This window comes from Acanthochromis polyacanthus, chromosome 17 (assembly GCF_021347895.1).
Source record: "Acanthochromis polyacanthus isolate Apoly-LR-REF ecotype Palm Island chromosome 17, KAUST_Apoly_ChrSc, whole genome shotgun sequence".
In the NCBI taxonomy this organism is placed as follows: Eukaryota; Metazoa; Chordata; class Actinopteri; family Pomacentridae; genus Acanthochromis; species Acanthochromis polyacanthus.
Window position 1 is genome coordinate 17,582,096 of NC_067129.1, and position 25,198 is coordinate 17,607,293.

General features: G+C 39.9%; 2 protein-coding genes across 3 annotated transcripts in view; both read left to right on the plus strand.

Annotated features, from left to right (window-relative positions):
- Nucleotides 1-5,884, plus strand: part of slc8a4a (solute carrier family 8 member 4a) — a 28,512-nt gene extending 22,628 nt beyond the window's left edge. For both annotated transcript variants that reach the window (XM_022209444.2, XM_051937858.1), the window contains 2 exons: nucleotides 1,218-1,490; nucleotides 4,030-5,884. In XM_022209444.2, the coding sequence (XP_022065136.1) occupies nucleotides 1,218-1,490; nucleotides 4,030-4,409 (653 nt within the window). In that variant the 3' untranslated portion in view covers nucleotides 4,410-5,884. The remainder of the gene's footprint in view (nucleotides 1-1,217; nucleotides 1,491-4,029) is intronic.
- Nucleotides 5,885-16,125: 10,241 nt separating this feature from the next.
- si:dkey-175m17.7 (uncharacterized) overlaps nucleotides 16,126-25,198 on the plus strand; it is a 28,827-nt gene continuing 19,754 nt past the window's right edge. The window contains exon 1 of the mRNA XM_022209443.2: nucleotides 16,126-16,505. The gene's annotated coding sequence lies outside the window, so the exon portion shown is untranslated. The remainder of the gene's footprint in view (nucleotides 16,506-25,198) is intronic.

Here is a 25,198-nt window from a genome sequence, read left to right on the forward strand (position 1 = left end):
CTAGTTCATAGCAGTTGGAGCTTAAAGTGCTTTACGTCATTTAAAGTAAGAAAAAAAGTCCCGATTTAAAGTAATAAATAGGTCTGATAACAGTAAACTTCATGAAAGTAGATAAAGGCTACATAAATGCTAGTCTTCAAAGATCATTTCTGTTTTTTAGCTATCTACTAAATGTATCTACTGACACAGAAACTCTGATCTCCTCTGTAAGGTTGTTCCAATACTACAGGATCTTAGGGCTCGAGAAGGGACACACCAAACCGACATATCACAAACAGTCAGGAGTATTAAGCAACATTTTAAAATGAATTCTACATGAACATCAAGTCAGTGACGACCCTTATAAACGGAGTAGTTGTTCTCTATGTTTCCTTGCGGTGAAAGGACCAGAGAACAGGGTATTATAATGGTCAAGTCAGCTACAGATACAAGCATGAATCAGTGTTTCAGCATCCTCATAGGAGAGGAAAGGCTGCACTCAGGCAGTACTTATGAAATGCTGAGACTGATTTCCTGTGATGTTTCTCACCTGGGACTGAAAAAAGTGGTCACAATCAGACATGGCACAGAGGTTCTCTGCAGCCTTTAAGGCAGCGAATCATTTGTTTTTATATGGGGTGACACTGACTGCATTCAGGGCCTGTGAGTGTGCAGACATAATTGTGATGGGTGAGCATAAGCCACTGTATTCCTGACCTCCTGTTGATAACTGGTAGCAGATCTGTCATATCTAAGCACAACTGCTTCAAATCCCATTTCTCCTAACAATTATATCCTGGCTAATGTAAAGATAGTCGGAGGGTACAGCTACCGTGGCCATGTCAGCAGCTACAACTGTTGTCACCCACCAGAGCCAGACAGAGCAGCTGCAGCTGAGCTCTGAAAGGAGAAAAAGCTATAAATGTATAATGTAGAACGTCACATCATCCTGCCTTTTTGTAGTGTCTGCAGAGCTTTCCCAAAACTGGTCTGGACTGACACTCTGACTGTGTTTATGGATCAGGGAGAATGTAGAATGAGTCCACAAAAACAAACTCCCATCATGACCCTTTTTAAAGCTATGACAGTGGGATTGATTATATTTAGTGTCTGATTTTGCACAAAAAAAAAAAAAAAAAAAGCTCTAAATGAAGTTTGTATCGACAGAAAAATGAGAAGCAACAATTCTGGGAGTGTATTTTGCTGGGCTTCATGTGTCTCCTCTCTGTTTTTGCCAGGTGATGATGATGAAGAGGAGAGCGGGGAGGAGCGCTTGCCATCGTGTTTTGATTACATTATGCACTTCCTGACAGTTTTCTGGAAAGTCCTCTTCGCTTTCGTCCCACCCACTGAGTACTGGAACGGCTGGGCCTGTTTCTTTGTCTCCATTTCCCTCATCGGCGTTCTGACAGCTGTGACCGGGGACTTGGCCTCACATTTCGGCTGCACCATCGGTCTCAAAGACTCGGTCACCGCTGTGGTCTTCGTGGCTCTTGGCACCTCTGTTCCAGGTGGGCGTCTGTGCTGTCGATCAGCTCTAGCAGCAGACCTATCCTGTATTTCCTTTGGGCTTTGCTGTGCCGTAATAGCAGCTGCTTGGGGAGACTTGTGTAACCTCTACCTCTGTCTGGGCTGTCACAGGAGTTCTCTCTAAAGCACTTGTCTTGGACCTTAACAAGCTGTAAACAAAGAAAAACAGTTTCCCTCGTTATTGTCTGCCTAATTGTATTCCCATCTCACTGTACCCTAAACACTGGCACAGAGAGGCACAATAGAGAGTATGGAAATTAGGTTTTGACAGGTTTTTGCTTTGTAAGCCCCCCACATGTTTATTCTAGCTGGCAGGCCAATTATGCTGGAATCACCCAACATATATTAAAAGGAAATAATCACAAAGTTACAGTCACCATGTTCATTTTGGTGGGGAAAGAGATTAGGAGACATTATCTGATGTTAATATTTGTTGTAATTTACTTTAATCTAATAATACATATCTACCAATCCAGTGTTGATACCCCAGATCAGGCATTTGCAAGATTATTGTGTTTTCTTATTTTGTCTTTTTTGCCTCCATTTATTATCCCTTTAGACTTTTAACAGGGGCAGGTTTCCTTAATTAATAATAACAGTTTTTATGATTCACTCATGAGTCTGAGGAGTAAATAAGAAGCTAGAGCCGGGACAGAGTTAGCCTAGCTCATCATAATGATAAAAAATTAAAGGAAAAAGCTATCATGGTGATGTCCGAGCAGAGGAAAATGCACCATACTTCACTTCTAAAACATACAAAAACCAACACAATGAATTACTGTTTTACTGGAGTGTCTATTGGTTGTGTGGCGCTGCAGCTAGCAACTGTCAGTCAACAACATGTTGAGCTCACTGGCCTGTTGTCAGTGATGCTTTTTTGTCGATTCCTTGCCCAGCAAAAAACAACAAACAAAAACAACAAACAAACAATCTTCCAGCTACTTTACCTCAGAAAGCAACACATCATACAGTTCTGTCTGTCAATAGCAGACAACGTCTAAGTTCAGCTGATGGGTACAGTTTTGTTTTCAAAGACCACCTCGGGTGTAAATTAAGTTTTTTACCTTGTTAACATGTCCCTATGGTGTTTATAACGTACACGCATAAGTATAGACATATTGTGAGTGAAATAAGAAATTAACACCATGGTGAAAAAATTACACCTTCAGGGGCACAGTAAATGGGAGGTCAGAAAATTTAAGTATGAAACACCTGATTCTGCTTCCTAGTGATTTTTTATGCACACGTTTGTCCTTTTCTTGCATCAATTTGTGGTTTAAATGTTTGAAGTTGTTGAAAGGAAAAAGTGAAACTCAGGCACCAGATGACAATTCAAAATATAATCGAATATGTATAGGACATAATTACATTTTTCACAGTAGAGTCAGTGGTTGTTTTAGATCATAATTCATATTTAAGATTAAAAAAGACCAAATGATGAATGAAAAACCACCTGCCAATTCTAAATATTAAACAGGATATATCCTTTGCACCCCACTGAAATCTATTTCTATGCCGCAGTGTACTGATGACAAGCTCAAAAAACAGATCCACACTTCCAGGAGTTCATTGGTAAAAAACCTCACAAACTAATTCTGTCAGCTTCTAAATATATCAATGTGACACCTGGAGATGAGTGTTTGGCGTTTAATCAACAGTCAGAGAGGAACTTTAACAGGCAGATTGTGGTGAGAATTGTGTGACTCTCGCCATCAGAAACTAAATGAAAGTATTTCCAAGTATGTTAAACTTTGCCTTTAGTAGCATTTGCAAATACAGATATACATACACTACCATTCAAAAGTTTGGGGTCACACAGACAGTTTCATGTTTTCCATGTAAACACACTTTTATTCATGTGCTAACATAATTGCAAAAAAGGGTTTTTTAATCACCAATTAGCCTTTCAACACCATTAGCTAACACAATGTAGCATTAGAACACAGGAGTGACGGTTGCTGGAAATGTTCCTCTGTACCCCTATGGAGATATTCCATTAAAAATCAGCTGTTTCCAGCTAGAATAGTCATTTACCACATTAACAATGTCTAGACTGTATTTCTGATTAATTTAATGGTATCGTCATTTAAAAAACCTGCTTTTCTTTCAAATATACGGACATTTCTAAGTGACCCCAGATTTTTGAATGACAGTGTATCGAAAGATAGTTTATCATTCCCTTATTTAACAATAAATAGCAACATAAGGAACATTTATAAGTGCAGACCCCAGTACTGACTAACGATTAAAGCATTTATATAGAGGATTTTTCCAACCTGGAAACCTAAATCTTGGTGACAGTATCGAACATGTCTGTAAAACAAGTAAGCTTTTTTGCTAGCCATTAAAGAAGATTTATTTTTCAGTTGTTTAATTTAGTATAACTAGTCATTAAATACTTGTAATGTTTGTTTTGGCAGTACTGGGATCTTTTTTCAGCCCCTGTCAGAGTCTGTGCACATCAGTGGTCTCCATCAATAAGTGATTGCACAAATTCTCCACTTTCTCCGTCTTTTACAGACACATTTGCGAGTAAGGTGGCTGCCATCCAGGATCAATACGCCGACGCCTCCATTGGGAATGTGACAGGCAGCAACGCGGTGAACGTGTTCCTGGGCATCGGGGTGGCGTGGACCATCGCAGCAGTTTACTGGCAGACCAAAGGCAAGGTGTTCAAGGTGAACCCGGGCTCCCTGGCCTTCTCCGTCACCCTCTTCACCATCATGGCGCTGGCGTGTGTGCTGATGCTGCTCTACCGCCGACGTCCCTCAGTGTCGGGCGGAGAGCTCGGAGGCCCACGGACAGCCAAGCTCCTCACCTTCTTCATGTTCCTCTCCATCTGGTTCCTCTACATCCTGTTGGCCTCCTTGGAGGCGTACTGCCACATACCTGGCTTCTGAGACAAAGGGAAACGCACAGACACGACTCCTCTCCTTGTTTTTACACTCTCCTAAACGTGTTTCTCTCTCTGTTTTTGTCTACTTTCACAAAGGTTTATATCTATTTGTATCATTAGTTATTATTGATACTGCACAATATCTGATTGACTTTGAATCTTTGGACTTTGGAACTTTGCTACCACCCACGATGCTGTGAAGGATAGCTTTGCCACTGAAATTGAAACCTCTCTAAACTTTGTTTTCTTCCTTTTTTTGAAATATTATGTAACACAAGACATTTATTAATCATTGCTGTCAGCATAAATCAAATCAACCCTTCTGTCACTTGACACATACAGCTTCTTGCATCATGTCCTCTCTTCATGTGGACACTTATTTGAGTTATTAGGTGTGAAGAAAGCACGAGATTGATGCCGATTTTGGTGAGTCTTATAGAAATGAAAATTAAAGGTGGTGCATGGGATGACATTATACAGTACTTGACATTTACATAAAATGAAAGACTGATGTTACAGGTGAAACATATCTGTGTGATGATATTTATTACTCGATCTATACATTATTTATTCATTGTATATCATGTAAAAGATGAACATTGTGCGTGGGAGTTTTGTGAAGGACTAGGTGTGTTTCTTTTTGCACGTTATCAGATTAACAGTTTCTTGGTAATCTATTTTAAAGTACTGTATGTAATCTTTTGACATGGCTGTTGACGTGTTGATGTGTTCCTGTACATGTGACTCACAGCTGTATCATACACTTCTCACTGCCTGGTGCCCAATCCCACGGAGCTTTCTCAAACAGTATCATTGCCAGGTGTAAAAATGCCTTTTTATTTTTTACAACCGAAGTGGAGGAGAGCGCCCGTGTTTAATTGTACAAATTCTGTGAGTACATTAATGAGTTTTGGATGTGTGTGTGTGTATGTAGTGAGTGTGTCCTCCTCTGCTCTCCAGCACAAACTGGTTAAAGGCCTGGCACTGGCTCCTCTTCAATGGTACAGGGTTATTCATGGCAAAAGACAAAACAAACAAACAAACAAAAACAAACACAGTTGGAGTCTCAAAGCGAATATGAAAAAGGACACTAGTTTTCTTATCTGTCATGCTGACACTGTGAACATTTTTCAGCAAAATCACTTTTAGAGAAAGCACAGCAGCGAGCAAAGGGACACTTCTCGCCCAAGAGTAAGAAGAGTGAGTTCCTTATCATAGCACAATCACCCCACACAGGTCCATCATCTGACATGACAAATGTGCTAAAAGAGAAGACATGTACAGTATTCCCTGAGTGTCTCCTTGTGTCGCACAGCAGTTGATACTGAAGTTTGTTTTTTATTTAACCTAGAATCTGTAGAGCCATATTTATTGTAACAGTATTACAGTAGAGGTATTTATATGATCAATTTTAGTTTTATTGATATGCACGTTTAATGTATAAAAAGTGGAAATAAATGTTGCTGATTTATGATGCCATACGACGCCTTGTCATCTTAATTGGACTTTTTTCAAGGGGGGGGGTTTGAGATGATGTTCATAAACACACAAACGAACAAACAAAAAGTCAGACTTTCATCATCTGATTTAAATAGAATTATAAACACACACACACACACACACACACACACACACACACACACACACACACACACACACACACACACACACAGATAGATACATAGATACATAGATATCTTTAAAACTAGTTTTCCTAATCAAAGTTTCAATTAAACTAGCTTTCTTATTAAAGGTTTCTTTTACTGACTGTCTAAAATAGACTTGTTTGTTATCAAATGGTAACACAGACTTTGTGCCTTGATGCAGCAAACCAGTCATGTTTACTGTCATGTGTAGTCACTCTCCAAAGGCCCATTCTGAGCCAACAAAAACCCTGTAATCGACTGTCTAATCCATGTTTTCCAAAGCTATTCAAGCATTTGACAAGCGCTTTTTTGCAGAGTATACTGGCAGCCTAACTCTGCTGGAAAGTAGTTGCTGTTTGTGTTACATTATTACAAGATCAGATGCTTTCTACTGATGCATCAAGTCATGAACAAGCAGAATTCTAGCAGCAGTGCCCTGTTTGGGGGTCAGGTTAGGGTCAAGAAAAAAATCCGCATAATTCTGCTTTAATGTTTTGAACTTGCCTCTTTTCCTTTTGGAGGAAAAATTGTTACCATTTTAAGCCATATGAGAAGCTTTATCAGTAAGAGTCAAACATTGCTGGTTTAATCTCTAACACTATATTGTGTTCTATCAGATTATTCAGAGAATAACTATAACTGTTATGTAAATGTATACAAATGTAGTGATGTAACTACAAATTACATTATGATCACAATCAAGGTCTATTTCATCTTTTTACAGCCTGTTGGTTTTTTAGATTTGCATGCATTTTGAGTGTATCAAGTAAAATAAGCAAGACAACCTCCGAACACACTCATGGAGAAATATCTGTGGGTGTAGTGCTGCTGAACTCAGGTGTCACTCAAACGATTATGTAATTACATGATGTATAATAATATCACATTACTTTACTATTTTCTTTAAAAGCTATAATACATGAGGGACTTGCCTGACTGTGAGTGAAAGTATGAATTTCCCAGCTAGCAATCATATTATGAGAGACTACTATCATTTAAGGCCACAGTGATGGGAAGCTGGAGCTCCACTGTGAAAAAGACCTCTCAGCTCAAGTCAGGTGATTGTTGAAGTGTTAGATTTCACTTTCATTGTTATATGCTCAGCAACTGCAAAAATATATATAGAATAAATGCATATATACACACTGTGCAAATATGTATGGAAAATAATTGCAAGAGAGGGAAATAATTGATATATCATCACGTCGCCTGCTGAGGATTACAATGTGTCTCAATAATTGTCTTTTTTATTGCAGACATAAAGATGTACTAATAGCACACATTAACTGGGAAATGAACCCCTGCTGTGGGAGAAAAAAGATTTTTTGTCAACCCACACACAGTCACTTTTGTGAATCTCTGGACTGTGAGATTAGCATGTGCTCTGCTCGATAACTCAAAAAGTGATTTTTTTTTCATTTTATGGATTTGTTGACAACTAAGAAAGTAGTCCCGCATGCTGCCAACAACTCTCTGACAGGGATTGTATTAAAGGTCAGCTTCTGTATGTGACGAAGGTCTGAGGACTGAACACAGTTTTGAATAGAAATACTCGGAGTCGATGAAGCATGCAGAACATCTTGCTGTGATGATTATTTTCTTTTCCATCAGTCCTGACAGACTATTTATGGGCATTAAACAAGAACGAGAACACCCAGTTCCTAACAGACACTTATCTAAAACCACATTATCCTGAACTTATAATTCAATTTATTTCATATCAAAATTGCCTAATTTCCATTGAAATAAGTGCTTGTCTAAATTATAATTTTGTTTACAAAAGTCTCTCTAACGCCAATCGTTCCATCAAAGCCTACAAATGTTGGATTATTATTTGTCTTCTATTTTTCCCAGCTCTACCATTTGGCTGTATTGAGCAGAAAATGAGCCATGGGTTTAATATGCAGACACATGCTGAGGCTAGATTGGTTTCATATTTGCTGCCAACAGCATGATGGGATATATTCCATCCCTCCTGAGAAGGAATGAGCAGGTAAAGTAAATGGAAGAAATGTTTGGACGTATGTGATGCGTTATCAACTCTATTTTGTACTTTCACTTGTTGCTGTTGAAGGGTCAGCTATAAAATACATTGGATGGTTTACTCATCTGCCACTGACTGCATCACATACTGTAACTATTTAGATCTGAACAATGGAAGCACCAGTGTTGGGCAGTAACGTCACTACAAATAGCGTCGTTAGTAGTTTAACTACATTTTTCTGTAACGACGTGACAGCGTCGTTGTTTACAAAATCAAAAAACGTTAAAACAGCTTAGCTGATCTTTTGGTCATGTAGCGCGGTAGCGAACGCAAAAAGCTACGTTAAAAATGATGAATGTTGAACTGCTTGAAGCGGAGCTTTCTGCTCTGCTGTAGTCTCATCTCACACTTTTAAGGATCAGACAGTGACATCCTCTCCAAACGCCGACATGTCTGTGTTGACCAATAGAAGCGGATTGTCATTCAACAATCCCTTCCTGCGACTCACTGGATCCACACACACAGACGCTCGCTTCAGTTCACTGAGAGATGGCGGAGAAGGAGGGAGAAGACGAGGAGCTACCGAAGGAGTCAGAGTCACCATGGCCCTACCTAAATAGTTATATGAGTTTTTGTGAAAAAACGGAGAAAAGTTGTTTTTAGATGCCTACTGTGCCAGCCCAAGGCGAAGTTTCTGTCAACTTCAAAGACGTCAAATACAAATCTGAGAACCCATATACAGGTGACCACCGAATATGCACAACCAGCAGCAATTAGCTAACCACCACATGTTAACCGCAGTAGAAGATGCACACACAAACGAGCTTCTTTTCAACATCTAAAATTCGCGTGGCAGTAATTTAATTAAATTAAGCATAAGGTTGTGGTGGCAGTGTGTGAATATGTATAAATTGGGGGATTAAATAATTAAACTGATACATATAGGAGGGAAGAGGTATGGGAGAAAACGAGGTAACAGTAAAACCAAAATCTGTCTTCTTCAGTATTACTGTTAACACTAATGAGCAAATGGCTGAAAAAAATAACAGAAAGGGTAACAAAAGTGATGGCATAAATGATGAAATATCTTAATCTTACACTCAAGACCAAAATTGAGTTAAGTAGTAGTGGATACAGCACTTTGGGAAAGCATTGAATGATTTTACATAGATATTAGACTTAAGAAATAAAACTTGATTTAATACCCAACGTGAATACCCAAATTATGTATAATATTGTCTTACTATAATATTGCTTACTTTATATGGAAATTATATCAAATGTAACCTATTATACCCTCCAGTGTAAGTGGTGTGTTAATATAAGCTACTGCAACTTAATTATCAGATACATTATGTCTGCAATACAAACTAAAAAGAAAATCAAAACAATGATTTCTAATGTAAAAAGGTTGATTCATTTTAAATATAGCTCCACATATTCCTCAGTGTATCAACTTACTAAGTTTGGAGCACTGAGAACAAAAATGATGGTTTAATAATAAACAAGTCAGCATTTTCTTGTCTCCGTTTGACTGACTTCATTAGTCCCTGAAATTTTTTGGTAAGAAAAAAAATAACTTGAATGTATTAAGCTACTTTGGCCATATTGCTGTAGCTTAGCTTGCTACATTTCGGTGGGTCATACAGTAGCTTTAGTGTAGTAAAGCTTGATTTAACACGGAGTAGCTGGTAGCTTAGCTCATTATAGTTTCCAAGTAGCTTGCCCAACACTGGCTACTTCTAGCCCGGACCTGGAGGGAACCAAGCTGCCTGTTTTCAGCCAAATGGTTGCTGTATGCTAAAGCGACGAGCTGCTGGTGAAAGCTTATTGTACCATCAATCTTGTCATTGAACTCTTGGAAAGAACGTGAATAAGCATTTTTTTCTTTTCCAAAATGTCAAACTGCTCTTTTAAGGTTTGGGAAATAGATGTGTTTCTGCAAAGAAGTCACAAAGAAACTCAGGACAGTCCGTCATCAGTCACCCTAGCAGACTTGCATAAGGGACAAACTCAAAAAAATCTGGTTAAGAAACATCCATCCATTGTCTATACACTGCCTAGTCTTCATTAGGGTCGCGGAGGTGCTGGAGTCTATCCTGGTGACTTAGAGTGACGGTAGAGGACACCCTGGACAGGTCACCAGTCTACCACAGGGCTACACATACAGACAAACAACAACATTCACATTCACAACTACGGACAATTTAGAATTTCCAATTAAGCCCATCATGTTTTTAGACTATGAGAGGAAGCTGGAGAACCCGGAGAAAACCCATGTATGCACAGGGAGAACATGCAAACTCCATGCAGAAAGATCCCAGGAAGGTCAGGAGGTGAACCAGGGATCTTCTAGCTACAAGGCGAAAGTGCTGACCACTAATCCACTGTGCATCCTTCATCCTACTGAATGAAGCAGTGTCCTTTCTGCTGATGATACTGTCCCTCACAAACAGACTCTGTAGCTCCACATCTGTCATTATCCTTTGTCCCTCCACACACAGTCTGTTTTGCCACTTCAGCAGGCTCACAGGAGGTGCAACCAACCTGTGGTCTCTAATTGGGACACATTAGGAGGTTTATAGGGGTTTTTATATGACACATTTAAAATTTACACTCACATTATCGAATTTATAGTGCGGGTTTCAAATGCGATAGCTCACTTAATTATCAGATTTCCCCATCATTATATTACCACATGCAGCAGGTGCAGGCATATCTCTAAGTTATCCACTGGGCTGTGAGCTATTTTCTGGGCCATGCTGTTAATATGGGAATCTGCAAGACTTTGCACATTACAGTGACAGCCGTGAACGAGCCTGAATGGAGGCTGCTGGGTAAAGTGTTGACAGGGCGGGAGACCAGTGTGTCATGAAGCAGTAGTATTTGGAGGGCTGCGATTGTTCCCTGTGTGGAGGCAGTTCAGGAGTTACAGTAGAAATGCACGGCTCAAATGTAGATACAATAAGATGGATAGTGTAAAGTCCCTCTGCTGTGGAAGTGGTAATTCCTCTAATCATTGATCAAGCTTTCTGTGGGTGATCAGAGGTATCAGTATAGAGGTTATCTTGGAGTGGACCAGGTTGAGAAGCTCTCAGCCAGGACTTTAATCCAAGACTCCAAATGGGCATCAGAGGTCTCAGTGCCAGGTCTGACCACCTGGATGGTGGTCAGGCTGTCTGGCATCAGGCAGTGATGTCTTTGTCATTTTTTCTTTTTTAATGTGGAATTCTCATGCAGCCTTTAAATCAAGACTGAAAACTATTGTTAAATGTGATCACAAGTGGTGCAAAATATAATAAAGTACAAGCCAAAAGGTGTTATAGTTGTAGCTCTGCACCCCCAGATATGTACTGAAAAAACAACAACAAAAGGAAAGGAAGGATCAATAGAGAGGCCAGATAAAGCGAGGAGCACATAGGAAATAGCAGAGAGCTGAATTTATTCCACTATATTATAAAATGTAACGCCTTGAACAGCTAAAATCTCTTTTGCGGTGTTTCTCAACAGCTGCGAGGGCTAAAATATCTGCTAAAATTAGTGGCTCTGCTCTGCTTCATGATTTCACACAATGAGATGATCATTTACTGGTCAGCATGACAGCCTTGTCAATCATCTCCTCTCCTTGTGAAGAGAGAAATGTGGCTTTTGTGTTCAAGCTAAGACAGCTTTGCCAAAAATATCACACTGGTGCAGCTAATGGTGTGGGAGTGTATGCATATTTTAGACCAGCTCAATTTGAAACCAAACTTACAGACAGTGGACGTGGCAAGAAAGATCAAACACTGCATGTTTTAAAAGTCTATCCTTTTTTAAAAAAATCATGATTCACCACAAATGGCTAATGTTTTCATTCAATTGTTTTATTTATTCAGCACTAATCAGATCACATCTAACCATTAAAGTGGCCACTTTGCTGCATAAGAAGTGCTTTGACTGTAGTGCATTTTACTTAATGCACACATTTTGCTGGCAGTGGAATAATATCATATTTATAAGGGCTGTTGCAGTATATTGGTATTGACAATATCTGTGATGAAAAAAATACTGACACAATACTCATAATCTGCATCTGATAATATTGTAAATAATCTCTCTACCTCCTTGCACTCATATTTTAAATGTAATTTATTTGCCAAAAACAGACAAAACACACACTAAAGAAAGCTGATGATGAAATTGATTGAAGTGACAGCCATAATATTAGCTGTGATTGCACCATTTTTACTGAATATACCTGCATAGTTCTTCCTTGCTGGATGATTCGTCATTCAGTTCAGTGAAATCCAACCAAATTAATAGAAAATACTAGTTCTTTGCAGCTCTACAGTATATACAATGAAAGCCTGTACATTACTGCACTATAACCTTATTGTATCTGAATGAAAAGTGCACTTTTTTTGGTCTCATAAGTTACATTGATTAAAAGTGATAAAGACAGTAAGAACCCTTAAAATCTCTCTCCAGTCTTTGATTTAACCCCTAGAAACTCACCTCTGTGCATCAAAGCTACATATTAAGAAGTTCTTTCCATAGAGATAATACCTTCCTGCCTTATAATGACTCAGATGTAACCCTACACCATTGCTTCCTCTAGAATATCCAGTTATGTGACATCCTGCCAAGGGCTGGACTGGAAACAAAAAATGGTACAAAACAAGGCCCCAATCTGATCCACCAGTTTTAAACTAATCAGTGAACAAATAAAAGCACATGCATGCAAAAACAATTTGTTAATTTGCATTGTTTGTGTTAAGGTAACCTGCAAAGCATGCCTGTGTGTACACAAAGCTAATATTCAAAGCTGAATTATGTAATGATATAATGATCAGCTAACACCTAGTTTCACTTAATAATCTGCTTTTATTGTCAGACTTATTTAAAATACAATTGTCATTTATCCTGTGTCTCGTAATACAGCGACAAACGACTCAAATGAAGCCCAGTCTTGTCATGTGAATGATGTTTTGTGCTATTGTGATGTATTTACTTCACAGTGGCACAATAGCATTCAAAAGGGCACCGCCAATGAGATCTGTGCTGCTCCTTCCTCTTCCATCCTTTCTCTTTCTTGTTCAGAGTCATGTTCATCTCTTTGTTTATACGGTAGAGGATTTAACAAGTCATTTCATTGCTGGACAGCCGAGCAAATCTTAAATGCCAAAGGGGCTATAATGTGAAAAAAAAAATCAAATGTACATTTTTATGGTAAAAGTTAGAACATTGGAGTAATTCAGCCAAATGTGTTCGAAATAGAAACGGATTCTACAGAACAAAAATACAGAAAGCTCCACCCTACAAACTGACAGGATTGGTTCCTTCGGTTTATTATGGACCCCTGACTGTCATCAGTACACTGCAGTTTAAAGGTGGAAATACACATTCACGGTGCTAACAGCTTATTTTGCACATGATGTCATCATTGTCTTTGTTTTACTATATTGCTTTTTTTTTTATACATCTGTAACTCTGTGTGTTTTCTTTAATGTTTGGGACAACAGACGGAAATTAGCACCGGTGCTAAATCCGGCATATTTACTACAATCTTGTGGAAGTTTATGAGATTGTACGTTCATTAATATGCACTGTCCCATCCAAATAAATAAAGAAAAAGAAATGAAATGTGCCTTCTAGCGTATTATTGACATACGAACAAGGTAAAAAAAAAATTTTTCACCAGAGGAGTCTTTAAATATCATTAGTAAGTATCACAAGTATTTGCAATGCAGGAAAATACCCGCTGAGAGTACTAAACTTTAACCTGTAGTATTTACACTATATGGTATTGCTTCACTGAACAAACATATAAATGCATCATGCAAATGTTCTTCTTCTCTGACCTAGAAAGCAGTTAAGAATTTAATTTCTTGTTATGTAGAAGAAAGGGTTCAATTTAGGTGAGTGTACACAAAAAAACGTATTGAGCTGTTTAATTGAATTCTCAACCACTGAATCAATCTACACACGAGGCAAGTGTGGCTTTTAAGGACAACGATCAGATAGCGGGCCACCTTAAAATGCAGCTTTATTTAAATGATACGATGCCAAAGATGACAAGAGACGGATGGGAATGGGCTGCTGGATGCTGGTATGTCAGTCAGATCTGTAGCCTGGTACTTGAATGACCACCATTTGTCTTCTAAGGAATCGTGTCAGACAGCTGGAAATGGACGTGTCCAGAAACATTATCCTGTCCCTTTCAGTGTCTGCAACATAGAGTGGGACAACACTCCACAAGCAGCATCGAGACCATCACTTATAGTCTCATGCTTTGCCCTTTGCCCAAATTAATGAAAGTCTCACGTTTCCAGTATGTATATTTCAATTTTTGAGCTCAGAATGCTCCAAAAACGTTTTTTTTTCACCATGATGCAAGTAAGTGTGTGAGATCAGCTTCCATTTTTTTCTGTAAGTGATCCGATTACATGGAAATATCACTGAAACGGCTGTCAGTCGCTATTGGAACAATGCATTTCCTGAACAGGGTGGAAACAGCAGCAGCTCATTTGCTTTCAGAGCAGACTATCTTGTTTAGAGCAGAAGGAAAAACAGGACTTATAAAGTCAGGTTGAAATGAGCCATCTTTGCAGCATCTTTGAGGTGAAAAACGGATTATGGAGATATGTGAGACTTTCAATCCTTGATTAAAGGAAGCTTTAACTCTATGCGTCAAAGACTCATGACTGAGTTGGGATTTCTGCTCATGACCACACTCACGATCTGACCATTATCATTTCCAGTACACAGTAGTTGGCTGTTTCATGACGTTAGCTCTGTCATAGAAATCCTGTGTGGCGAAGCAGCAAAAACACTCATTCCACTGAGTCAAAAAGAATGGAAATAAAGAAACAAAACAACACATTCTGCCACTGTATTCATGTTCAGTACATAGCGATGAGGTTTAACATTATGACCACCTGCCTAATACTGTGTTGATCTCCTTTATGGTGCTAAAACTCCTCTGACCCACTGGGACCTCTGGGGATGTCCTGTGGCAATGAATTCTGTGGGCTGCAGGATGGGACCTACCTAGATCAGGCTTATCCTGGCACATAGATGCTTGATAAGATTTGGATCTGGGGAGTGTGGAACCCAGGTGAACAGCTTAGAGCTCTATTGTGTTCCCTGAGCCACTCCTGAGCAGTTTTTGTGGTGTGTCGGAGTGCATTGTCCCGCTGAGGGTGGCAAATGGCATCAAGGGTTGATGTTGCCTTAGGGGGTGGGGGTTGCTTGACCTGCAAACATCCACATGAATGTCAGGACTCCATTTCCACCAGTCTACTCTGCATCGCCCTCACTATACTTGATATGTTCATGAACACTGTTTGAATTTTACTACCAGCTATAAATGTAGTATATTTAATGTCAGAGCCATACATCATAACAGTGAACTTATGAATCAGTTTCAATGTTAGCTTGTACTTTGTATGCGTCATCTAGCTTATCATGCATGGATCTAATTGTGTGTTATATGTTCCTTGTTCCCCACCCTCCTCTTCTCCACTTCTTCCCTATCCTTCTATATCTCTACCTCTTCTGTCCCTCTCAACCTGTAGGCCAGCAGGCAGATGGGTCCCCCCACATAAAGAGCCGGGTTCTGCTCAAGGTTTCTTCCCGTTAAAAGGGAGTTGTTGTTTTTTTGCCTCTGTCGCCTCAGGGAGTGCTCTGGGGGTTCAGACATATGGGTTCTGTAAAGCATCTTGAGATTGGCGCTATATAAATAAAATTTAATTGAATGTTTCCCAGCAGAACGTTGACGTCATTCACTTCACCTGTCAGTGGTCATAATGTTGTGGTTGATCAGTGGGCATACAGGTGTGAGTCATATGAAGTACTTCAGGCAAACTTAGGTGAATGTACTTAGTGTTTTGTTTGCTTGTTGTGGTTTGTTTGGGTGTATTTTTGTTTGTTTTATTGAGATGTTTTGTTTTTGTTTGTTTTCTTGGTTCTCCATCCTCCTCCTCCTCTTCTTCTTCCTCCTCCGATTACCAGCCCGCACGTGCTGCGTGCTCGCCCCTGAGCCCTTCCTCTCGTGCGTCCCTCCATTGGTCGGGAATGATGTCATCCGGAGCGGAGACAATAGACCCTCCTCCCGTCACCGTCTCCTCACACACGCGCCGCAGCTCCCACTGACACACGCTCAGACGTGACGCCAGCTGAGTGAGCCAAGCACTCCTGATGACATTTATTTATTCGTCTGTTCCCTCCGTCAGAGCCGTGCAGCCTCCACTCACACCACGTCTCCTCTTCAGTTGATTTTTATTCTTTTTTTTTCTTCCTTATTTAGATCTGACTGTTTTCCTCTGAAGTAGGCTGCATGTGCAAAACGAGCAGGCAGGGAAGGTGTTACACATCTGGATCATACCAACACATCGGGTCGTGCAGCTCGGGGGCCACCACAGACATGAGGATCTCTCATTCCGCTGCGCATAAATGATGAATACACTACGGGACTGCTGCCACTCTTGATGTAAGTGATGCTTCTTTTTCCTCGCCGGCCTGCAGCCTGCATGTGACGGTTCATGCTCGGTGCAGCGGCTCTTGACAGTGTCGGTCAGGTTCAGCTCTCAGCACAGAAAAATGTCCTCCTGGATTGTCTTGATGCTCCTCTTGCGCTTTCATTCGCAGCCACGTTGATGCAACATGCAGAAAAACAAGCGTGTTCGCCGCCGCTGCCCTCAGTTAATGGGCTTGTTTACCACAATAATAAGCGGCGCCGGTCATTTACTGAAGATAAATAACTGCAGCCATGTAAAGGTGCCAAGCGCAGGATAGCACATAAGTGTAATTACACACATGGAGAGTGGATCAGAGGAGGCCTGCTGGCTCGGGGCCTGTCGCCCACATCAGCTTTCGTCCTCATCAGAAAGGTTCAAACACTGGGCTAAGAAGATGCGATTAAATGCACATAGAAATTAGGCAGTGCGCCATCTAGTGACTGAGCAAACAGGAAATAATAGATTTTCCATTACTGGGCTGCAGAGTAGCCTTATAAACAACAATGCAGAGGCAGAATGTAAATATTTACTGCAGTTTTTTTTTTTTGCTGCTGAGGACGTCAGGATGTTGAATCTCACTCATTTGATGCCTGCTCTTCAAGTAACTGCACACACATGGACCTGACTGATGTTAAATGATAATCAATGGTTACTTATTTTCTCAGAAAGCAAACCCAGGTTGTCTACTAGCTTCACTAACTTCCAACACAAAGAAGAACCACTGCAGTGCCAACAGTGAGCAATGATGAGCCAAACTGATTTCAGCCATAAACCCGCTTTAAGAGGTGTATTTAATGTTCATATGTCTCTTTAATGTGACAGGGCCACTTGTATTGATCACTCCTCTGAGGTTAATCATTCGGCTCAGCTGCTCACACTTTGAAGCTGCCCTTAGAGACTGAATGCTTTGATCATCCAGGCCTACATAAATGTGTGAACAAAAAAAAAAAAAACACGGGCAGCCATTTCCGGTGACAGTGCAAAGTGGACACTGACTTTGATTTTCTCAGCAGAACTTCTGTGTATTACTTGATTTTAAATGATTGCAACAGTAAAATGTCAAAACCACATACACTGATTAGCTCAGCAGGTGATCAGCCCCGGGAATATTTATGAGATATTTATGAAATTTACTGCATTGATGAGCCATACAGATATTGACATTAATTCTTTTTAACCTTTCTTTTACCAGGAAATCCAACTCACACCATATTCAAGTGCAACATTGCATACAAAAATCCACAATAAAACTGAAGATAGCTGTTCCATTTCTTGACTAACACTTGGGATTACTATCAAGGTTAACATCAAACACACTGACCAAGAATTAAGTAAAATGACCTTACAGGGTGAAGCTGAGGCTTAAAGAGAAGATTCATTACATGAAAAAATCTCATAGCTCTCATCTTCTCTGTGAGTAGTTTGTGTATTTTTCAGTTTAATCCTATAATCTACACATAAGTCAGGCAAAAAATAGAAACAGAAAATGTTTGTATATGTGATAAACATGCGATGGTCTCTGCTGATTACATGGTGCATGCTGGGAAAATCTACTATTCCATGGTTGTGTCCACAATTACTTCTTAATATACCTCATTTGCCTTGTTTTTAGGCAGTAGATCATCCAATATCCAAGTGTCTCAGTTACAAGTGTGGTTTGGAAAATTATGCACATTTTCTGCCAACAATCCAACAATGCTTTTTATCTTCCAGACCCCAAAATGATCTTTGTGTAAATCTGTACCTGTCTGTGCTTGCGCAAAGTAAATGATGGTGATACCAAAGTCAAATGTGGTGCTCACTAAAACTCTATCATGGCCGTGATATCCGGGTGCAGTGATTATTTGGTTAATGGATTGAAAATGAGTCAGCAACTATTGTCGATCAAATAATCAAGTCTTTTTTTGTTTGTTCCAACTTCTCTATTGTCAGCACTCATTGAAATATTTTTGAGTTTTTGTGGTTATAGACCAACCCAACTAAGATGAATCGATGGTGAAAAAAGCCCTTGCAGCCTAACTATAGTAAGAAATAAATGGGAAAGTGATTCTGAGCAGGTAGACAGTAGATGATTTACTTGTGAGGTTCTTGACTGGTTGGTGTTTGAAGTTCTGTGGTGTTGATGAGCATAAATACAAATGAATTTAATATGTAAAGTTGTGTGTCATCTGCATAAGTGAATACATTCAGTCATTGCTACTTAAATACATAATAATCAATCACTTATGGGGATTTTCTTAATACTTTCTGACATTTTAGAAATGTGAAATTAAAACACCGAAGGCAAAATTTTATCTCAGCAATCCTGTGCATTCATATTTGCTTCAAGCAGCATCTCTGCCTATACATTTTAAGCCTTTTAAGAAATAGTTGTGCTATAAATCGTCTAAACTCTGCCACTGACAGGCTCCTGCTATATGGAAAAAGTTATTGAAATGTGTGATTAGGGTTTGTATTCTCTGTGGCTCCAGACAAGCTTAGAATAACCTCAGCGTCACTATGATAATAACAATAAAGTCATTAAGCGCTCCTTCTTCTAAATGTTGATGCTGCAGGCCAGTTATAAAGCAGAGACAGGATGTGTGGCCGCCTCAGGCTGCAGATGCTGTCGTGTTTTTGCGCTCTCATGCTTTCTTAGAGGTTTTCTTCGAGGATATGAGGATGGTCTGGCACAAACTCCAGAGGGGAAATAGGAACAATCTGTTGTTCCCGCACTGCAACTAACAGATGTTACTGTTGTTCAAGATGAGTTACTCTCTGTCAAATAGGATAGTGTCAGGTAGTTTTTAGGAGGCTTGTTTTTTTCTGAAGAGAAAGGCCTGCAGGATACTGAATGCTTTGAATACTCAGTGGATCTGTAGCACACATGAGAAAACCTTTGTTCTGTTTTAGCTTCATTCCAAAAGTCTATGGGAGGTATGTTAGGCTAAATTTGAAGGCAACTTGCTGAGTTAAATCTTCCCTTTTCACATCAACATAGACTCAAAACAACAAAAGAGCAAACCCACTCATAGGGAGGTTTTCAGTGTGTATGAATACACCATATTTGTTCACTTTCTGCTCATGAATGCTGATGTTTTTCCACACCCATCCATCATTTTCACTGTTTGTTTGTGATCTCCAGTGTGTTGGTTCAGTTTAAAATGGTGTTTGGTGGATGGAGAAGAGTACATCTGGTACAGTTTCCCAGCAATTATTCACCAAGATGGTGTGCTTCTGAAAGAGATTATTTCAAATATATTCAAAGCACATTACTGTTCCTCTTATCTTCACCTGACAGAGGGCTCAAATCCCAACCAACCAAAAAACCTTATTCCAAGCCGCTTTTGTCAGTTTCTATTCTGAGGATTCTATTTTAGGATAGTCATTTTTTTGGCTCTCCTACCTCTGAAAGTGCACACAGGTTAAACTCCTGCCTCGTCACATTGTACCTGCACAGCTCTTTTCATGAGCTCATATCAGTGGGCTGATAGAGGTGGAGTCTGTAACTGATTAGCACTGATTTGCTTCTTGAGTAAAATATTTGATTTCAGTATGTTTTAACAGCAGAATAGACTGAAACTCTGGGCAACCCTGAAGAAATATCGCTATTTTTCTCGTGTAAAACTAATTAAAACCAGAACTGCTTCACCTTGGCTGTGTGTGGATTATGGTGCTGTATGTATCAGTGTTAAATCTGTTTGATTGAACAGCTGCGTGGCTGAAAGCTTCCTATGATGCCGCTCACTGATTGGCCCGTTTGTGCTGTTGCTTCCATCACTTTCTGTCCGCTGACTGTAGAGATTAGGTGATGTAATTATTCTGACTTCCCCTCACTAGCCTGTAGTGGTGTGAGCTCTGATGAGACAGATTGCAGTGAACAGTAAATTCAACAAAAGGCTAGCACAGACGAGCAGCACGCATACGTATGCATTTGCCTTTTTAGTTAATCTGGATCAATATAAATGAGTCAAACAGTAGCATGCATTATGCTAGACATGTAGCAATCAAACTTGAGAATGTGTTCTAATAATGTGTGTCACTATTTTACTGTTATCATGCCTCTGCTGACAAAACACTCTCATTTGGGGATCTGAGTCACAACAAAGTCATCACATACAACTGAGTTGCCAGCCATTTCCTTTCATTAGATGTGTGAGTTAAGTCTCATTAGTGTGAGTCATAGCGACTTGTGCACACGTCTCAGTCAAATAGTTTTCTTTTTTCTAAGCAAATCCAGTACAGACGCCTTTATTTAACGTTATTAGGTCCTGTTTCTGTTTTCCCACAGCACTTTGCAGGTTAATTTAATATAAATTTCCCTTTGTATGTATGTGATACCATCTCCTCATCACTCCAGAATTGCTTTGAGATGTTTCTCCGGCTACATTTTTACTCACAGTGATGTCATTTTTCACTGCAAATGTAAAGTCCTGGACCTCTGTGGAAACAGCACAATCATGGCTAGAAGTAGACAGATGACACAGTTGGAAGAAAAATCATAAAAAAATAATAATAATGTTGAATTTCTTTGATTTTTCTCACTACAAGTGATTTTTAAAAATCAAAGCCAACACGTACACAATTTCTCAAGTGCCTACTAGTGTTACCAATACTGGTGGCTCCACACACTATACATATTTTACTACTTCCTTGTTTTAAAATGTCTACAAACCAGACGTACGTCATGCTACTCTGCACATCAACTTTTCCTCTCAGTCTCTCCAATTAGTTTCCCTGCTCAGCGCCTCTCTACTCTGTGTAAATACAGCTTGCAGTTCAGCTGAGGAGTTAGTCATGGTGTCGTGGTTGCACTGAAGAACTCTTTATTTTTGGCAAATGTTTAAATGAGGCATGTACAATAATGTGTTTTTAATGAAATGTCAGGAGCGGCATATCACACAGGATTTATCATGAACCTTCAGAGAGTTGCCAATCCAATGATTCTGCCCATTTTTAAAAGTCCTGGATCTGATAAATTCTGCCATTTTAGTGATTTTTTGTGGATTTACAGAGTTAGGTTATAGAAACACCAAACCTGTAAACATAACATACATGCTTCAAAGCATTTTGAAAGCATCATTTCTACTATTTTTTTAATTATTGTTGGTTTAAATGCTCTTCATAACCATTTTTTATGTGGGGATAGAACTGATTACAAGGCAAAGCTAACCCACCCCAAAAACACCTGACATTTACACAAGGACGCATTAACATACTTATTACATCTTCACAGTTGGTAACTAAATGGTTCAGAGTTACCAAAGTTTGGGGTTAAACATCTCATTGAAAGGTAATGCTCACCCACTGTGCCGAGCAGATATCCAGACACGGTGCTTTAGAAGTCATTATCATTCATATCAGATTTGCGATGGGCAGGAGGAGCTTCACTCTCTGCTGCCTTTCCCCGTCTACAGCCCACTCCTCTGCAGTCACAATTAACATCTCCACCCTGGGGGATGTTAAAGGGACGACTCTACATGCTGCTGTGACACCACAGTTACTGCGCACACTATTTGTTTTTCATACGAGTAGGTCTTAACCAAATGTGTGTGCTTAGTACTTGGCTTCTGAACTGAATGCTGCTCCAAAAGCTTCGATGGTCAGACAAGTGTCTTTTCAGTGTTTAGCGTCGTACAGCAGAGGGGTGTTGTTTGGCTTGCTAAAGTCTGATGCCAAATCATGCTCAAGTGTTTAAATCCTGACAAGCCTGATCATTTTCTGCCTGTCTGGTGATTCGTGAATTAGCTTGTTCTCTGATATCAACATCTTTTTTATCATTCATGAGACCAGTGGGTTTTTTTCAGCTGAAGGCTCCTTCACTCCCATCACGCCATGTACAGTAATTGGCCTAATTTACCATTGTGTCTTACAATTAAATCTACGAGTCTTATGCTGGGCCTTACAGTCTGCACGTTGCTATGAATTAGAAATGTAGGAAAATGAAAATACAAAGAGAGCTGCTTGGATTTATTTTCCTTTGAGCTTCTGTCGAATCAAGGCAGCTCACATGTTTTTTTTCTGGACCGCTGGTTTGCAGGAAGTCGCACACAGAATACAGAAACAATGCAGGAACCATCTAGAATTGGCACTAGATTGCCAATTTAAACATAGGTCTGAATGTGAAATGAAGTAGTCAGTGGGGCTGTGTTAGATGCTGAGTGAACATTGTTTTTGCAAATGTGAAATGAGCCCACTTTATGTAGGGAATTGTCTGATATTTTGGGGGACAGATTTATTCGCTCTTGTCAAGAATCAGTTGAGAAGACTGATGCTTCTCTCAGGTCTGTCTTAAATACGACGCTTGTGTTTAGCTTCATATAAAGACTGGAAGCTGGGCTCTGTCAGTGCCCTTAAAGCTCATTCATTTGCACGTTACATCTCATTTGTTTGCCCTGTGACAGACTGGCGACCTGTCCAGGGTGTCCCCTGCCTTCACCCGAGTCAGCTGGGATAGACTCCAGCACCCCCCGCGACCCTAGTGAGGATAAAGCGGTGTATAGAGAATGGATGGATGGATGGATCTCATTTCTTTTATCTGTGGAAGGACAAGTTTTTATGTGTTAGGGCTATTTCCTGACCAGAAGCAGTGTCCACTGGAGTGTTATTGTCATTGTAAGGTTAACAGGACTCCATGAGAAAGTCATCCTACAACCAACTCCCTGATGGTATTATTCTTCTCCTATATCTCTCTCCAAGAAAGACAACATGTTCGAAAAATATCTAACTATTTATTAAATATCATAATTTTCTTGTTTGACCTCACGTTTTGAAATTTGGAGAAGTGTATTGTCATCACATTACAAATACACATAGATTGTGTGTTTGCAATGCTGAAACAGTAATACATGAAATTATTAAGTTAGCAATTTATGTTATTGGTTTTATTTAGATTCCATGGGGGCTGCAATCAACCACAGAAGATCGCTGTGAACTAAAGCCGTACCTATTTATCAACCAGTTAATCAGTTGTAGGAGAAGAGAGTTTGCACATTATCTCTAAATGAACCAAAGGTGCCACAGCGAACTCTAACTGCTAGCTTTTTAAACTTAAATCCACATCAAATGCTAGTACTTGCAGCATAGTAAATCATTTTAACCTGGTTATTTTGCACTGAAATAACAACAGACTTGGAGCTAACCAGCGCACATGTGCCTAGAATCATTTGCTTTCTGAAAATAGAATTGCATCAACTGCAGAAGAACTATTGAGGAACATAGCACTAAAAAGTGTTCAGATCATCTGCCATTTTGGTTTTTGAGCTATAATGAACGAACTGCTGTTTGCAAAACTGGCATTAGAATTTTTGGCAATTCATATTAAGAAAATTCAGTCACACTGACGGCTTCTTTGACGTGGTGTCAATTAGAACTGAGCCGACTCCACTTTTATGTTCACCAGACGTTAACTATGCGTGTATCGGGAGGGTTCATAATTGGGAAAATGTGAGGATTTTACTACAGGTAGTTTGTTGCTCCTGCCACCAAAATTGGAAATTTGTTGATGCTGCTAGCGTATAAATATCATGCCACTTCACATATATGCTCATGTAAGATAAGATTTACAGTCACTGGATGACAGCAGCACTGACCTGAGACACCAGTAAAGACATCCAGTGTCTGTTACGTTCTTTTTTTCAGTTTGTCACAGCTTTAATCTGTAATACTTTACAGTTTGCTGATCGTGTAAAAAGCAGCCAACACATTTTTTTAACACTTTTTTTTAACACATTGACTTCATGGTTTTCTCTACAGGAACCTGTAGCCACATCAGCAGCTCCACAGTAACGCTCAGTTTGTGTCTTAATGTAGAAATCTGCAGTAGAATCTGTGGCACCAACTGTTTGACACCCATTGCTGCTATGCGTGTTATTGTGAACATCTTCCTGTGTTTTTCCTTTGTTTCCAGTGCCCATAACTCTTTCTATCCATCTGTCACTTTGGTTTTGCGTGTGAATGAGCATATAAAGAGAGAAGTACACCGCCTTCTGTCATTTTCTGCCAACTCAGAGCTTAACTCGAGCAAAAACGCAGAGATGTGGATTGTCCTCTGACAGAAGCATCCTGCTCATCAGCCTCTGGAAACGAGTGACTCAGATGACTAATTTTCCTGCCATCGACATGCTCGAGAACCCTTCACTTACTGCGAGGAGAAAAAAAAACTTTCTCAAACCATTTTAGAAGGCAGTAATGGAGGCTGCTCACATTATTGCCTTGGTGGTTTTTTTTTTATACTTGCTCTAGTGTTGTCCACTGTGCTGCGTGGGTGTTTGGCTGTCAGGTGCTTTCTGATGAAGTGGCTGCATAAAACCGGGGCGGAGAGAGGGAGCGGAAAGATCGCCATCAATCTTCCACAGCCAGACAGCCATCTGCTCCCAAAAACACCAGCCCCCTCAACAGCTTGTCCCCTAAAACACTCACTGCACCGCCTCTGCAGCTGGAGGTGGACTGTACACCACGCTGCCTGAATCAACACGCTGATGGATCACTGTAGAGTGGTCGCTCTGCTACGCCGTCTCGCGTTGTGTATGTGAGGCCCCGTCAAGCCATGCATGTCAGTACACGTTGTTCTTCTCAGCTTTACAAGATGAAATTTATGAAATTTTATCGCCTGATTGGATTTATTCTGTTTCCTGAGGCAGAGGGTATCTGTCTAAATCTGTTTTTTATTGCAGGTATTGCTCAG